Source organism: Electrophorus electricus, chromosome 6 (assembly GCF_041902795.1).
Source record: "Electrophorus electricus isolate QZ-2024a chromosome 6, ASM4190279v1, whole genome shotgun sequence".
Taxonomy (NCBI): Eukaryota; Metazoa; Chordata; class Actinopteri; order Gymnotiformes; family Gymnotidae; genus Electrophorus; species Electrophorus electricus.
Genome location: NC_137502.1, coordinates 6,122,233 through 6,139,010, shown reverse-complemented (window position 1 = coordinate 6,139,010; position 16,778 = coordinate 6,122,233). Strand labels below are relative to the sequence as shown.

The following is a 16,778-nucleotide window of genomic DNA, read 5'->3' as shown; positions in this document are numbered from 1 at the left end:
AGAAATGTAGTCGTTAAATGTTTTTTGGGACACTAACAAAGTCACCAGCAAATATAAACCAGTAAAGAGAAACATCAGTAACGAGAACCGTTTATTTCAAAATGGCAGTAAATAAGATCCAGTGGCTTTAGACCAAGACACATGCTGTTGCAGTCTGTGGTGCGACAGAGGGAACTCTTCAACTAGTGCCGATGTGAGCTGAGTAGAACTCCACATTCCTCCTCTGTGTGTGTCACAATCACTGACCCATTTTAATGCTTAGTCAAAAACAAAAACAGTTTTAGCATCCATACATGTGAGGATTCCACCTACGCAAATATGTTAGATGATTTCTTGCTATACATTCCTTGATGTGGATGAAACCAGAATACTACTCGTTTAAGTTAAAGCAATAAAGCAAGAGGGATACACTTGCTAAGAACATGACAGAGATAAATTCACATTTCAGCCTCAGAACATCTATTGACAAATTTTCACAGCAATTGCATGTTAATTGAAATCTTAATTTAGCTTTTTAAAAAAACCAAAACAAAAAAAAAAGGAAAGATCAGATAAAACCCTCTCCTTTCCATCTCAAGTCAAATAAGTGCCTGCACTCATTAACACAAAACCTACAACATTTTTGTGATTCTTAGATTCTTAGAGAAGCCAGTGTCCTTAATGAATATTTATGTCTGTAGGGTCTTCTGCAAAATTCCACACATCAGAGGAACTGTGTAGCCCAGTAGAGAGCTCACCCAGAGGGGTGGGGACTGTTGGAATCTGGGTTAAGTGCTAACACGTCAACCAAGGCCAGAGCCACACAATGGCAACTCTGTTAGTCAAGGGCTACATTTGCACCCTTGTAGCCATGCCATCACTATTAACGATCACGGGGTTGGCTTGTCCTTCATGGATTACAATACAGGGTCATCCCAATTTAATTGATAAGCAGGTGCTGTCCAAATAAAAATGCAACCCCCCCCCCCCAGTATCCACTGACCCAGCCACTCAAATGTAATCTAGCTCTGCTGAAAAGTGCCAGAATATAGCACTGCCCATCGCAAACGTATTTCAAAACACAGAACCCAAGCTTACCCATACAATACAGACAATGAAAGCCTTTAAAGAGTAATTCAGCATTTACTGAGGACTCATTGATAGAATCACATTAATTCACCTGCTGCCCCCATCCCGAGATTTAAATGAAAACAACTTGAAAGCATTACCATACGCATCCATGTTGATGTGCACTAGGTCTGCATGGCGCAGCAAAAATGTACAATAACTTACAATCGATACCAATAGTGACAACAGAAAAAAGCCCTATACAGCACAAATACTTATACCTGCCCTCTGTGTCATTAGTGTTCAAGCAATAGACAAATGATGATGATATATTAATTTATGATACGTCATATTATAAGGGACCAAATGAGGATTCTAGAGCAGATACACCTGGTGAGCCTGAACAGAATCAGAGAGATGAATCAAGAATCAAAAATGAATCAGATAATCCCAGTGAGGTGGCTCATGACAGTTCCAACTCACGCCATTGTCAAAACTAATGTCACCTGCAAGATTTAGCCCCATGTCTTTTGAGGCTAATCTGGGCAACCCAGCTCTAGAGAGTTCAAGGGTTCAGCAGTACACACCACATTCAAAGAGCTGCTTGAAATGTGTAATGGAACCTACAGTAGTAGATATGTCAGTCTTCCATGTCATTTTCAGTATGAACAACAAAAAGTGAGCAAGAGTACAGCCAAAGTCATTGTCGTTGTGGAGACCTTTTGGAACATTCAGCTGATGACTTTTTAAATGTTTGATTAGGACTCTGATATATTGTGTAGCCATACATTTCTGTGCTCAAATGTATCCTTTTTCCTCACAATGTGAAGTCTGTACATTAGGTCCAGATATAATGTCTGACAAAAGCCAAAAACCATCAATGCTGAAAGAGAAGCCAAGTCAACCATATGGAGACTTGGTTTTTGTGAGGAAAACAACAACAACAACAACAACAACAACAACAACAACATATCAATCACCACACCAAACGTATGCATGTGACAAAACCTGGTGTCCCACTTACAATGAGACTCATGAGTAAGCTAAATAAATACCACAGAAGAATATGAAATATCTCCCCCAATACAATGAGTCTAATTGGGTGTTCAAACAGATTATTCCACAATTCAACTGTGAGAATTGTTGTTGCTGTGTGGCAGATGCTGCCTTGCCATTTACCTCGTGCCACCAGACAGGAAACCAGGAGTGCACAAGGATGAAAGAGGCTCCACTGCTGGACTGCTTTACTTTTATTCTGTGTGGCCCAGGTGACACACACTGGAAATTCAGCAGGGGACTTTACATCTGTTCCCCAAAACACTGCTGGCTAGAAGAACAGAGTCACAATTTGAGCTCCACACAATGACAGGCAGGAACAAAGAGACACAGAGAGGTGTTTTGTCATTATTTTTGAGGATGTGAGAGTAGGCGTAGCAGTGGAAAAAACCTAGGGAAGGATATGGAGAATACACGCACAGACACACACAAGTAGACAACAGACATCAGAGAGGGTGTAAAGGCATCAGAGTACAGCAAAGCCTGCAGAGGGTCAGCGCCCTGGAGCGTTGGCAGTGTCAGGGGGTTCCAGCGGTGCGGCCAGGGCTCAGTACTGGCTCCTGAGGCACCCGGGCCGGGCCAGAAGAGAAAAAGATAAACAGAGAGGAGAGTAGAGTCAGGCAATATGTTCCAGCCAAGTTAGGCTACGGGCTCCAGAGAGAGCAACAGTGATTAGAGAGAGGGGGGGGGGGGGAGCGGAGGAGAGAGCAGAAGCCTCTCTGGCCTTACGGGCAGCAGGGATTGTCGATAACCAGCATGACATCAATGCCATAGACCTCCAGCAGATCCACCAGGAAACCACGGTCACCCTGTGGATCCAATCCCATGGCCCGCATATGGTCAGCGGTCAGTGTGGGATCAGCACTCCCTGCTACCTCCGACAGGGTCTGGAAAATGCGGTTGTTCTGCTCCATAAAGAACCTGCATGGGGGTGAGGTTGGATTCCTTACACACTGTCTGCTTTAGAATTAGAATCAATAATGCATCTAAAAATAAAAGCCAGTAGGTTTCAGTTAGCATAGCAGGAAATTGCTAATTGCCCTGTGTGCGTTTGTGCGCGTGTCTTGGACAGGAGTGTGCCGAGCTGTTCCCACCGCTACGAGGGGGAGATGAGATAAAACATGCTGATGTAAGTGCTGGAGCAAGCAAATCAGAAAAGACTGTGTTCAGAAACAATCAAAAAAGAAAAGGATGCATCACTTTCAGAGAATCCTGAATGATATTTAAGACCACACCACCTTTAGCCAAGGTTCAGTCATTATTCAGTAGTTTAATACTTTAAAAATCTGTCATTTTCTTTATCCTCAGTCCTACAGGGGAAATGGAAAAGACTCCTCCATGACATCTTATACCAATAAACACAGGAAGAAAAAAGAAGAGCTTAGGATCTGCTTAACCAAGGTGCTGCCCACCCCAGAGTCTCAGAACAGTGCTTCCAGATATTTTTGTTTCCTGATATAACCTAACCGATAAGCATAAGTGGAAACCTTCGAATGAAGATATTTTCTAGCACAGCTTAGATCACAGCAAGAAATGTCCAAACGTCACTCACACAATGAAGAGGTCTTCCTCATTGGAGGTGCAATCTTCATCAACCTCCTGAGAATACAGCAACAGTTGCCTGCAAAGTAAGGTTGTGGCCATTGCATGATTGTAAGATTAAGTTGTTGGTTTTTTTTAATGCAGTCAGCTGACAATGCAGCCACACATGATTATAGATCTGTAGTACACCTAGATATGATAACTGCAAGAATACTGCCCTCATTATCATATTATCAGATATCAGGGAGACACATTAAGTGTATTTATTGTGAAGTCTTTGTGGACTTCTGTTGAAGATGAAAATACATCACAAACAAGAGCCTTCGGTCTAATCAGATTGCCTGTGCTACACCATGCAGACTGCAATGACCAAATACATGATGTACTGAAAGTACATTATAAGCTTAATAGCTTCCAGGTCTTGATCTGTGCAGTACCTCTGTTCGCTGAGTTTGCGATATTTCTCCCGGTCAGCACTGTTGATTCGGAGCAGAGGCTGCAGGCTCTCTCTATGCGTCTTTACATTCTGGTTATCAATGTAGACATCATACAGCTCCTTCTTCTCCTCAAAGATCTTCTCTGTGGTGCCTAGGCAAACACACACATATGAGATTAAAAATAAATTATCGAAAGGATTGTTTCAAAACCATTCAAAAGAGCTAGAACATGAATGTTGGAGTCATATACAAAAAATGATGGCTGTGCAATTTCCCTGATCTACAAAGGACTTCTGTGTGAGGAAGCCTATGAAGACTATCACTGGGAAAAGGAAGGCAAGTCAGAGCTGGATACCTGGGTTTCTCCATAGTGTCCGACTCTGAAGATGACCATGGACATGATGTACATAACTTTAATATTCCTGCGTTACCTTCCTGCCCCCATCTTTGTTATGCTGGACCAACCAGAGCCACTCACAAGCTACATAGGATAGTTCCGTCTCCAGAGCTGTGATGTCAGCAACATTGATGTAGAAGAAGGGGCGGAATTCTGGCACGGAGATTCCCATCCCAGGAATGGATACATTAGCAAGACAACAGCAGCAGTATACTGGGAATAATGAGAAACAGGAACAAGGCAAATCACATGCTGCAAAAAGAAACCAAAACACACTAAAGAAATCACGCAGCAAGTCCTATTGAAACCGTTAAAATGAATTTACATTTACATGACGCTCTTATCCAAAGCGACTTACAATTATGACCGAGTACAAATTTGCAATTGAGCAATTGAAGGTTAAGGGTCTTCCTCAGGGGCCCAACAGCGGCAACTTGGGTTTTGAACCAGCAATACGTGACTTACATGCATTAACAAACATTCGGCTGCCCGTAAATTGAAAATTTGCGTAGAAATAAATATTTTATCATAGCATCTATTAGCATATTCATTTTATTTGCAGGCAGGACGGGTGTGTGACTGAGCTCTCATGTCTCACCCCGGTAACACACCACGCCAACAGGTGGTGGGGAGAAGATGAGGATGCGCTTCCTTAACAAGGCGAATTTCCACAACACCATGATTTGCTCTCCGAAGAACCGAATGAACTGGGACATACAGCCAGCTGGATGTGTGATCTGATAGGAAGTGGACAGAGATGACCATCATGAGTAATGTGAAATTCGAGCTCACTGGCAAAAAGGAACCAGGGACACAGATTCCTTTAGCATTAAACACAGGTTTTTGTTCACCTGAGGGAAAGGCATAAGGTAAATGATCTATGGCCTGCAGTTCATCCACTAAACTCTACTGCAATAGACCATAGAAACACAGAAAAGGTATGTTACCAAGCCATGAAGAAACAATAACAATAACAACAACAACTAACTTCCTGATTTCACAATAGAAGAATCAAGTTTAGAGCCTGGTAAAAGTGAAGAAACGCTCTTTGTCTGCAATGAATAGCCATTTCTTTCTACACTTATAAAAGCAGTCCACAATAAAATCTCTTGCAAAAACTGCAATCAGTAAATTGCAGCACAACCTACAATAAAAGTTTTCATAAAAAGGTCAGACTAACGGCCGATTTGGTGGAAATATAATATTAGGTAAGAGACTTCCACGTTCTCTCACTTTCATCTCTGGATGCATGCAGCGGTTCACCATGGACCCCAGGGTGCTGGTAGGGCAGGCTGTGACCAGGCCATTCCCTCCAGGTGGAAGAACAGCCTTCTTGTCTTCATAAAATGCCTCTAGTGGAGAGTATTGCCCTGGACACTGCAGCTGGTGCCTGGAGTCAAATACGAACAGAGTAATCAGATCGAACATTCCGTGTTCCTACAGCAAGCCTATTGTTTAACAAGCTTATCCTTTAGAAAAATGGCTAAAAGAACAGTGATGTGGCTTCATATGGCTTCTGCGCACTACACAGATGGAACATTATTCAGTGATTACAATAAGCCATGTAGTTAAATGAGTCAACAAATCCTGTGACATCACCTGTATCTCAGAGCTTATGCTTAATTCATTAAAATATTGTGAATTTATAAACAGAGAAGTCACGAAAAAAGGCATAACGAGTGGCAGGGCACAGTGCGACTTAAGAGATGATACACACAACAGGCTAAACGCAGGACTTTGCTCAGATAAACAGGAAAACAGATTTTGAGTTGTTCATCTCATACTGATCTCTAAATACAGCCCAAATTCCTACCCTAGCCCATAAGACTGGTAACCTTTGTGTAAAGGAAATCATGAATGTTCCCAGGCACTTACCTGACCTGGTTCTCTAGAAAGTGCATGTACCGGTAGAGCAGGGTGTAAGAGGGAGACAGAATGCCTACAGACTTCATTCGCGCCCCTCTCTCTAGCTCACTGTCCACTGGCATGTTGGCAAAGCATGCCAGCCCAAAGTAACTGCCTTTCCGGAAATATCTAAAAATACAGTAAAAAATAAAGCAGTTTATTGTCATAGCTTTGGAAGGTAGAAAACTAACTAGACTCTATATATACATCAAAGCGTGTAAGGTGTGTGTGTGTGTGTGTGCGTACACAAAGTATAATATATAAGTTTCATATCTCAGATCAGATTCCTACATGAAATCGTTTGCGATGCGGTGAGACCCGCTGGCCATAGACTTGAACTCCACCCCATCCAGGTTTACATCCTCAGGTAAACACCATTCCACCATGTTTCCTGTTGATGACACCATTACGAGAGCCTGTTACAAACTGTAAAACCGCAGGTCCAAAGATGCATTCACTCTTTTTTATGCTACTTGCATAAGGCACAAGGAGAAGCCATATTACCTCAATACCAAGTGTATCTTTCTCAAAGTATGTCATAAACAGGGGCCTATTAACAAACAGGAAGTTAGAGAGTGTGTATTGGTCACCAGAGTGACTAACGAAACTCTCACTGAATTCACTTCTTTTTGACATGATAAAAATGGCAGCATCTCCCAGATAGATTCCCAAATTCTTCGGGGTGTTTAACCGAAGCAAACTCGAAATAAACGCTCGAAAATAATATACCCTGTAGCCACCAGCAGCTCATACTGTACAATTAACAAAGTTTGAGGAAAAAAATACAGAACAAATGTTAGCCCTGAAATATAAGCCCTGAAGCCAATGAGCTTTTTAAGTCTCACATCATAACTGATGCATCCGCCCATGTGTGTACCTATAGCCTACCAACGGCGCCACTGTTGCTCACCCGATCTCGTGTCAAAGGTGACTACGAACACAGCAACAATTTGGTCCTTTTCCTCCCATTCGGTGATTCTGCGATCTTTCACCGACAGTCCGAGAAAAGCGCAGTCCCCTTCCTCATCAGTCGCCGAAGCGTCCCCTTCTGGCCCAACCCGCTCGGGAGGAGCGGTGCTTCTAACAGCTGTTACGCCGGCTGCACCTCCTCCTAAGGCTGAGCCCCAGCCGACACCCGCGCTATCCCCGCTCGGCGGGCGGCGGTGCGATGGATCGCCTGCTGACGGGTCCTCCTCCCTTACAGGAGACGGACCCGCGGTGGCCAGCTCGGCAGGGGGGACCTCCTCCCAGTCGAGCAGCGGAGCACGATCGGACTGCTCCACCATCGCGCCTCCTGCGCTGTCAGGGGAGGAAAATATAAAGTCGTCTCGTCGCTACTAACCGTCGTGATTATTTCGCGCGAAGCAAAATATAGCTCGTTCTTTCTCGGAAATGAAACATGTCTGCAAACGTTTGATGCGCGTCGAGTAAGAGAGAGAACCACACGCGCTTAGGAGATGCACACTGTTTTGATGATGTCGCGTACTTCCGCTCACGTGTTATATTGTGCTCGCTCCTCGCACTCACCTTAACGTTGCGCAGTGTGCGCGGGTCGGGAGCGTTATTATGCCAAAGTAAACATTACCCGTAATAATATTTTAAATAAAAATGGTCTTTTACTAAAGTTAAAAAAAAATTGATGAAGCCATGCTTCACAAGCCAGCAAAAATCTCAAACATTTTATGTAAAAATATTTCTTAGACCGGATTTAAAGACAAACGTAACAACTTTCGAGAAATGCAAACTTTTTGCTGGATGGGTGTGGTTTACGATTAAACAATTAAATACCTGGCTGTCACCACACACATCCACAGTCCATTTCTGAAATGAACCCATTCACAAGTGTGGGTTTAAAGGGTGGCTGGCTGGAAACGTGTTAGCGAAATCACAGTCTAACGCGCGAAATAGAAGCGTTGTAGGACACGCTTCTTACGGTAAGTTGCCTGGAAGCAGGTCCAGGATCAGAGAATCGGTGAGTCTTCGAAGCTTCACACCGCAGGCGTTTACGGCCATGGCTCTCCGATTCAGATATGATAACCTTATTTTAAGGTTCAGTACCAAACATTCACATTCAAAGTTTTCACAGTCAAAAAACATTTTTTAAAAACATTTAGTGGACTTCTGGTTAGAGATACCCCTCTTCTTGCTGACAGAACAGTTGCGTACTCAAGGAATTCCTTCAGTGATTAAATAAATAAAAAGTGATTTGCTAATTAAATGTGTAGTAAAATGCAACCAAGTACAAAACACGGCAACTCAGTTTTATCTTAATGAAGTTTAGTAATCCAAGTTTACCTGAGAGGCCCTCTCTAAAATCAAACTTGCTGAACATTAAAAATGGTGACCAGTGCCCTCTTGCCTAGTGGCTGGTGATGGCTGGAGCAAATGAGAAAGCTATGCAGCAGCGTCTGAGCTTCTTGAGCTGTGGGGAGGAGGATAGCAGTGACAGTAGCATGGAAGACTGGGCACCCAGAACTGTCCTGCAGCAAAGCCCCTCCTTGGTTTGCCAAACTCCGCGAGTGCAGCGCCACCGCACCTGGAGCGTCACGGCGTCCACGTCCGCACCGACCTCACCCATACCGTATGCTGCTTGGAGGAAGCTCAGGCTCTGTGACTCCCCCAGCACACCTAAGGTAGCGAGGCAGGACGTGGTGTGTGTCTTCAAGCCAGTTGTTTGGAAATAAAAGATGAGCAGGTCACAGGACCAAATTGTGCACAGTTGCTGCTGTTTTCCCCTCAGAGTCTGCTGTCGAAGTCAGCCCTGCCTTACTCGAGCAGTAGGCCACGTCTCACCCAGAGTGTCCCAGGCCTGCTCACTGCCTGTGACCCTGCTCCTGCTGTCAACATTAACCCTTTCACTCCTGACACGGCCCGGAGGAGCAGCAAACACTACAAGAGGAAAAGTCACAGGAGTGAGTGCAATAATGAGGATGATGGGTACAGGTACTGCAGCCTTCTCGTCTCTGTTGGGGGACGTTTCTAGTCAGACTGCTTCTGGTTGCTGCCAATATCATTGTATAATAAAATCCGCATTTGTCTGTGCAGGTATAAAGAGAGTCAAACCTCATCTGAAGACGAAAGTTACTTCCTCCCATCAAAGGTATGTTAAAAGCATGGTGCACTGTTCGGGAACCATGAAATACCACCTTCACCCTACCCTATCCCAGGGCTATCTCCTTTACTGTTGGTCTAAAAAGCCTAGCCATCTACAGCGAAATCGCATTATCAGGTCTCTCCCCCGTTCCTTCACCCGGTCTTCCATCTGTCTGCACTCAGAGGCCAGCAGTGCCGGCCCTCATGCTGTCGCGCTATGAGAGTGAGTTCCTGGAACTGGGCCGGATTGGCGTGGGCGAGTTTGGCGCCGTGTACTCTTGTGTGAAGAGGTTGGACGGCTGCATGTATGCCATCAAGCGCTTACGCAGGCCACTCGCAGGTTCCGCCAACGAGTGAGTCGCAGCTGCCAGGTCCCCATAATGCTGCAAAATGGGTTTTTCTTTCCCCCAAAGCTAACACTCATGTAAGGTTGCATGTGTGAATACACTGAATCGATAATAAATGGTAATGGAATTTATTACCACATAAGGAGATGAGTAATGCTAGCAGAGATCTTTCAGGTTCTCTGTCTTTCAGTTTATTCTGTCTGAAGTAGTGTAATAAGTTGCACTGTCCAAGTCCACTGGTGTTAAATAGATGATTGTCAGTGCAAGGATGTCTGTATGCCTTTCTGTTTTGTCTGTAGACAGCTGGCCTTAAAAGAGGTGTATGCCCATGCAGTGCTTGGACATCACCCACATGTTGTACAGTACTACTCAGCTTGGGCTGAAGATGACCACATGATCATTCAAAATGAGTACTGTGATGGTATGATGATGATTGTCTGGAATTGTTTCCTCCCCATAGCATAGAGAAGAATGCTATTCCATCAAGTACTAGACTTCATCTATGTGCAGTATTTTATGAAGCTTTGTTTTGCAGGTGGAAGCCTTCTTGATGTCATCACTGAGAAGAAAGAGCAAGGGGAGTTCTTTCGGGAGCCAGAGCTGCGGGATCTGCTGCTTCAGGTGTCAATGGGGCTAAAATACATCCACACCTCAGGCCTGGTGCATCTGGACATCAAACCCAGTGGGTTTCTTATCACTTAACGACAATTCCCTGTTGTGTAACCTTTTTTGCAGAGTAGGATTTGGACATGTGTGCTCTTTCCTGTCCAGGCAACATATTCATCTGCCATCGGCCCAGTGCCAGCACTGATGAAGCTGGAGACAGCGAAGAGGAAGATGATGGATACCCTTCATCAGGGGTAGTTTTTAAAATTGGTAATTCATTACATTTATAAAGGTGCTTATAGTGACTGTGTAATCATGCATTGTTACAAACTGCTTAGTCTCAGTAACCAGGTCGAGAGCATGCCTTTCTTGTTATAGGTGACCTAGGTCACGTCACATCCACTTCCAGTCCGCAGGTAGAAGAGGGTGACAGCCGCTTCCTGGCCTGTGAAGTTCTGCGAGAGGTACAACTGATTATCATCTAGGTGCCTTTCAAATCGGTTGTAACAATCTTTGTCCATTATGAGCACTCATCTTGTGATTTGTTCTAACAAAATGCAAAGATATTTAGTATAGGCAGTGATTAACTTGTAAAGGAATTCATATGGTCCATTTATATTTGTTCCATTTTGTGGTTTTGTTTGTTTGTTTTATGTTTATACTTCTATAATTTTTCTGAATGTCCCTGGGACTAATTTCTGTACCTTGTGCCTTTCTGAAAGCAGCCATCAAGGTCAGGGGGTTGTGTTCTGAGCTGAGGCCTCTTAAGGCCTAATCCACCCCTCTCCCTAGCTGTTCCCCTCTATTCTCTTATCTGCCGGTGTATTTTCATTTGATCACACTCTGGTGGTGTTGAACTGATGTTGGAGTAGCACCCTTTTTCTGGCTAAGAGGTTTTTTTGTTGTTGTTTTTGTTTTTCTCCTCTTTCTCCTCAGGTGCAAGTAAACATTGGACTAATCTTCAGATTATCAATCTCCTGAGTCTTCAGTGCTGAATTTCTAACATATGAGTAGTTTGAGTAGTCTGTGTTGTATCTTTATTGCTTGTGTTGTAGGACTACACTCATCTACCCAAGGCAGATATCTTTGCCCTGGGCCTGACTGTGCTGTTGGCAGCAGGAGCTGCACCACTACCTCAGAATGGGGATGAATGGCACCGCCTCAGACAGGCGGAGTTGCCCAGCCTGCCACAGGAACTGACGGCTCCCTTAAGCAACCTTATACAGGTGCTATCCTGTGACTGCATTTGTAGTCTAAGGACACTATACTGTCATTATTCTAATAGATGCTCAGTATTATGTTCTGGCTACAACAAAGCCTGATAACAATGTCTCACGAAATATACGCCGTAATGGAGTCTATGCTTATATTGGGCAGATGATGTTAGACCCTGATCCCGCTGCGAGGCCATCTGCGTCTGCATTGTGCAAGCACCCAGTGCTGTGTAGAGAAAGGTCTGGAAAGCTGGCCGCACAGTTGCGCAAGGAGCTCAATGTGGAGAAGTTTAGGACGGCAGTGCTGGAGAGGTGAGGGTCCCGGTTATGACGGTCCTAAAATTGAGGTTTTTTTTTGTTTTTTTTTTAAGAGGCTGGAGTATTTGTGTGATTACCATCAGAGAGCACTACTGTGATTAATGACTACATGTAAAATGTTCCAAAATGTATCATCCTGGATTAATTTTGTTGAATCTTTTACTGCCAGGGAACTCAAGGAGGCTCGATTAGCAGCTACCTCGCCTCGGCAGTCCCCTCTCTCTGCGGGACAGGCTAGCTCCCACGTGCACTCCCTTCCTAGACCAGATCGGAGGCTAGTGGGACGAAATAAAGCTCGCTCCATGAGCTTTGGTGGCCTTGGACACTGACCTTTCATTAATTCGGGTAGAATGGTAGCTCATGGACCAACTGGACCAAGGACCAAGTCTGAAGATCAAGGTTTTGGGTGGTTTTTTTTTTTTTTTTTTAAGGTTTTGATTGTTCTTCAGCAATAAGTGTTTGAATCTGGCTTTCTCCAGCTTGTAACTCATCTCAGTTTCTTTTAACTTGAATGGCTTTTATTCATGTAAATAAAGATTTTAAATGTTCTACTGAAGGTGGTTGACACGTTGCCTATCATTGTTGATGCACACTGCCTGTTATCATCCATTACTGGTGCGGTTAGTGAGTGGAGGAATTTAACGTTGGGGGATTTCCAGTTCTGAGCCCATTAACTACGTACCATTTTGACACATTAATATGGACTTTGCTTTGGAGAAGGGCAAAAAAAAATCAGTTAATGGAAGGGTGATGGTGTCGGGAGAAACTTTATTCTATATGCATCTCCAAGAGCCTGGTGTCTCTCGCAAAAGTAGTTTTAAATATCTTGTGATATTGCTACCTAGAGCTCGCGTCGCCGGAGTCTCCGCCTCTTTGTTCGCTTCAATTCCGTCCCGTCATGACCGTTTCCCACCCCCGCCCCCCGGTTAAATACTGGCTTGTTATAGTCTTATTAGTATCTAGCTAAACGGCAGCTTTTTACAGACACAAAGACAGGCTTGCTAGCTAACTGAATACTACGTCGTTTATGAGGCGAGCGGACAGGAGTGCAGATTTCTTTTTCTTTCTGTTGGGACAGACCCATGGAATTTGTTAGCTCGGCTAACGCTAGCTATCTAAACAAGTGGGAAGCTAGGATAACTAAGGCTAGCTAAATTTTACTTCCAGCCTTGAAAATTCATCTTCATTCCCACACAACGGATCGACGGTGAAATGTATATATTTAGTTTATATATATATTTATTTAGTTTAGATATATATATAATTATATTATATATATATATATATATAATTTTAACGTTTTAAAATCGTTTTATAATAGCTGGCTTGTTTAGCTTTGTTGATTATTAGTCTGCCTAGCTACTTGGTTGTCGCGAGCTAGCTAACTGAGTGACTTGGCAGTTAACTTGCACGTTAACATAACGCTAGTCAACCAAGTTAGATTAGCGAACTAATTTTTAAACGATAGTAATTTAACTGTAACATATTTAGTTAATTTTGTTCTAATTTTATTTCATTACAGAGTGATGAACGGCTGTGAGATGGACGTCAACGATAACTTGGATAGTTTTTCGCGAAATTCTCTGTCGCTAATTTTCTTGACGTTCCTTCACCAACGGCCCTGTCACAACGTCGAGCTCCAAATGGAGTTGGATGAACTGGACCACAAATTACAGTTCCAGTTAGTTCTAGAAGTAGGATACGACGACAACCGTCTGATTGACTCCAACATCGAATGTGATGGCGGCTTGGAAACGGATGGACACTCTTCCCAGAGGTCCCTGAGGAGCCTTCAGCGGGAACTTTTCCCTCAAGTTCAGCTTGAATTGCCGGGTACGTTGCAGTGATAACTCGGTCGGTATCAAAACAAGGCTGTTTACGGTGTGAGGCGGCGGTAACTATGTTTTGGTGTGTACATATCGATGCATGCATATAACAGTTTATGCTGTTTTATTAATGGTATTTCAGAATGCATTTGCAGTTTGAATCATCCAACTAACACCTGCCCTTTGATCAAACCCAGACCACTGACATAACAGGATCGTGCTAGTTAGTCAAATGTGTTTAGCAGCACACTAGTGGTATGAGCAGTGGCAGATTACAGTTTACACCTGGCAGCCTATTAGGTACAGCTTTTGGGTAGTTTTATATTGTCACAGTGTTAACATTTGCAGTGCTGGTATACAACACATGGCAATATGGAAATAAGTTGTCTGATGATATTCTGTGGGTGTTTGAAGTATCACAGCATTTACATAATCTGTAAAATAGTATTGATCAAAATGATTGTCCAGTTTTTAACCACAGGTTTACCAGTGTATTTAAATATGTTGCAAGGAATATCATAATCACACTGTGAAGTAATATAAACAGCAAGTAGCAAGTTTCCTGGCTTTACTCTAGGTGGGCTGCATTTCTAGCCTGCTAAGTTATTGAAGGATTCATGGTCTTTTATTGCTCACAATCATTTGAATGCAGTCTGTTTTGTGTGCAAATTCTTGGTCAAATAAACCCTAAGTTGTATGTTGTATTCAATAAGTCATATAGTTTATTTAATATGTAGTTCTTGCAATATTATTCAATTAGTTTATTCAATGTTTATTCTATAGTTGACATTCTTAATAAGTAGGATACATAGTACAAATGTTGATCATTTGCTTGGATGTCACTATTAATTATTACAAGTTATGTCTATTCTTTTGGGAAAAAAAAAATTGTACTGTAACAGAATGACCTTAGTTCTGCTTTGCATGATGCAATACTGATGGACCCTTCATAGGACAGTACTATCAATGTCCTTTCTTAGTTGCAGCCTATTAGTTGGACTGTGTTTATAACATTTTGCAGTGCAGACTACTATTCTTTTTTCCTTTATAGTAACATTTTATAAAGTAAAAATTAAATCATTTATGACGTACTATTGTGTGTGTGTGTGTGTGTGTGTGTGTGTGTGTGTGTGTGTGTGTGTAGTAAATGCTCAAGAAAATGAGGGTGTAAGGGAGGTGGCTGCAGAGATCATTAGGATTGCAGATGAGATCAATCACTCCATCATCTCTCAAGCTGCAGAGAGGCTGACCAAGAAACTCAGCAGCTCTCCCCGGAATGTGAGTTATACATTAATGGCTTCCCACACAGAAAGTCAAGAAATGTGTTAATGTTCTGGCCCACATGGCCTACAATATTTTCAGAAATGGTGACAGCATTGTAAAGTGTGTCAGATTACAATATCTTCAGGAATTAGCACTATACACTTTTCAACTACTTTATTGAAAACCTTTATTTTGTGAAAACATTGTATAGTTAGATATTATAGGCTACCATGTACATCAGTCCACAGGACTGTAGATAATTGTGGGTAATAGACCACGCTCAACCTAGCAGTAACACTGTTACTAACAACGTCCAACAATTTTGTATGGCATACTGTTACTTAAATGGTCAAACTATGGACAAAATGGAGGCTTCAAGTTGGCTACTACTACTTTTTTTATGCAGGGTAATTTTGCCCTTCTCCCCAGATTGTTAGATATTGTCATAAACTACAATCTATTTGCAATTACCTAACAACACAGACTAGCAAGTGTGATGATTTTGGCATTTACTATGTTAGCATGGTCACTTCAATGCGAAAATCAAAGACGCAAGATGTCATTGCCAAACATTTTTTTCCTGAATGGCTATATTTAGGGTGAGGTAGAAATTTCTTGCAGTAGATTTTTTTGAAAAACTGTTCTGCCTTCATTTATTTAATAATGTGTGTTTAACTTTTTTTTATAGCATACCAACTTAGAATTTGAAGTGTCAAGATATTTATAGACTAAGTGTGTTGGCAAACAAACCTTATCCACTTGCATATGCATCTCTGTACTGACAGCATTCATAGTCTGCTGTATGGCGATTGTATGTAAACATTGTACTTGAAACTTAAATATCTAACTTATTTGATTGTTTTGTGACTTTCAGTGCTGGTGGAACCACCTGTCTCAGGGTGTAGAAAGCTTACTGCAGGAAGTGCCTTGTGTCCAGACTGAGCAGGCAATGATGGCTCTCACATTCTCCCTGGTGAAAGCAGCATGTGAGCTTGCCCCTCGCCTGCTGTGGGATCTCTATAATGTCTTGATGCAGTATATCTCGTTTGCCAGGCCCAGGTGATCCATTACAGTTGTTTTCAAGTGAGTTGTTTTCAACTTGCTCCATCATCTGTATTTTTAAAAGGTAGTTACATCTTTACTTTTCTAAAACAAGTATACAGACTACTGTTTTGCCATTTGTTTGCTGTTAGCCATAATGCAAGGTTTTGAAAAATAAGGAACACCTGTGTGTAGTGGTACAGCCTGCAACTTGTATTCAGGCTTCAGTCCCAGCTGTGCCATAATGGAATTCTTTGGTGCATATTAAGATGTTGGAGGTTAGAAATGATGGCATGCTAGTTCTTCACAAGGAAGCCATTTACAGTTATTCCTGACTGAGTTATATTCCCAAACAGAACAGCGTTTACAAATTTTTGTGACCTGACCAGATCTGCATAGCAGCGATTCATTCTGTGCCTTTGAGAGCCACAGAAACTTGTGTAACAGGAAGTGATTTCATTACACGTTTATATAAAAACAGTCCTATTCACATGAAATGAGTGGACCAGCAGTAAAGGAATTGTTTTTCCTTTGTTACTTTCTTTTCCTAACAAATACTTTATGTGAAAGAATCTTTGTAATGAAATGGACATTCCTTGTTTAAGTTGTTTTTGTTCTGTGTTTTCTGTGCTGCACTGATTTAGTAGATAGTGTTATAAATAAAAGTGATGACTCTTGAGTTGTAG

At 42.5% G+C, this 16,778-nt stretch overlaps 3 protein-coding genes across 6 annotated transcripts; 2 read left to right on the top strand and 1 right to left on the bottom strand.

Annotated features, from left to right (window-relative positions):
- Positions 1–78: 78 nt before the first annotated feature.
- Positions 79–7,888, bottom strand: dennd11 (DENN domain containing 11). 4 transcript variants are annotated; one of them, XM_081715219.1, is made up of 10 exons: positions 7,295–7,888; positions 6,676–6,775; positions 6,385–6,513; positions 5,713–5,869; positions 5,078–5,216; positions 4,561–4,692; positions 4,083–4,233; positions 3,656–3,724; positions 2,833–3,024; positions 79–2,374 (listed from the first exon to the last, which is right to left on the bottom strand). In XM_081715219.1, the coding sequence occupies exons 1-10, from the start codon at positions 7,668–7,670 to the stop codon at positions 2,347–2,349; spliced, it is 1,473 nt and encodes a 490-aa protein (XP_081571345.1). In that variant the 5' UTR covers positions 7,671–7,888; the 3' UTR covers positions 79–2,346. The 4 variants fall into 4 exon arrangements, with proteins under 4 accessions (XP_081571345.1, XP_026859781.2, XP_026859782.2 ...); XM_027003980.3 differs by having other exon boundaries at positions 6,355–6,513; positions 7,295–7,887; XM_027003981.3 differs by having other exon boundaries at positions 79–2,663; positions 6,355–6,513; positions 7,295–7,886.
- Positions 7,889–8,692: 804 nt separating this feature from the next.
- wee2 (WEE2 oocyte meiosis inhibiting kinase) lies at positions 8,693–12,505 on the top strand. The gene is made up of 11 exons (XM_027004004.3): positions 8,693–9,017; positions 9,125–9,327; positions 9,430–9,484; positions 9,661–9,830; positions 10,124–10,245; positions 10,360–10,506; positions 10,596–10,700; positions 10,809–10,894; positions 11,486–11,656; positions 11,808–11,956; positions 12,132–12,505. Exons 1-11 carry the CDS (start codon positions 8,757–8,759, stop codon positions 12,289–12,291), a joined length of 1,629 nt encoding a protein of 542 aa, XP_026859805.1. The 5' UTR covers positions 8,693–8,756; the 3' UTR covers positions 12,292–12,505.
- A 362-nt stretch (positions 12,506–12,867) lies between these two features.
- bida (BH3 interacting domain death agonist) lies at positions 12,868–16,771 on the top strand. The gene is made up of 4 exons (XM_027003928.3): positions 12,868–13,176; positions 13,485–13,795; positions 14,933–15,066; positions 15,926–16,771. Exons 2-4 carry the CDS (start codon positions 13,489–13,491, stop codon positions 16,112–16,114), a joined length of 630 nt encoding a protein of 209 aa, XP_026859729.2. The 5' UTR covers positions 12,868–13,176; positions 13,485–13,488; the 3' UTR covers positions 16,115–16,771.
- Positions 16,772–16,778: the final 7 nt, after the last annotated feature.

Coding starts and splice junctions, on each gene's coding strand:
- dennd11 (XM_027003980.3), bottom strand. CDS start 7,670: ATGGTGGAGCAGTCCGATCGTGCTCCGCTGCTCGACTGGGAGGAGGTC. Junction 4,693..5,077: donor TGGCGTGGTGTGTTACCGGG/GTGAGACATGAG, acceptor CATTATTCCCAG/TATACTGCTGCTGTTGTCTT. Junction 3,025..3,655: donor GAGGAAGACCTCTTCATTGT/GTGAGTGACGTT, acceptor ACCCCCATGCAG/GTTCTTTATGGAGCAGAACA.
- wee2 (XM_027004004.3), top strand. CDS start 8,757: ATGGCTGGAGCAAATGAGAAAGCTATGCAGCAGCGTCTGAGCTTCTTG. Junction 10,895..11,485: donor CCTGTGAAGTTCTGCGAGAG/GTACAACTGATT, acceptor CTTGTGTTGTAG/GACTACACTCATCTACCCAA. Junction 11,657..11,807: donor CCTTAAGCAACCTTATACAG/GTGCTATCCTGT, acceptor TATATTGGGCAG/ATGATGTTAGACCCTGATCC.
- bida (XM_027003928.3), top strand. CDS start 13,489: ATGAACGGCTGTGAGATGGACGTCAACGATAACTTGGATAGTTTTTCG. Junction 13,796..14,932: donor AGTTCAGCTTGAATTGCCGG/GTACGTTGCAGT, acceptor GTGTGTGTGTAG/TAAATGCTCAAGAAAATGAG. Junction 15,067..15,925: donor TCAGCAGCTCTCCCCGGAAT/GTGAGTTATACA, acceptor TGTGACTTTCAG/TGCTGGTGGAACCACCTGTC.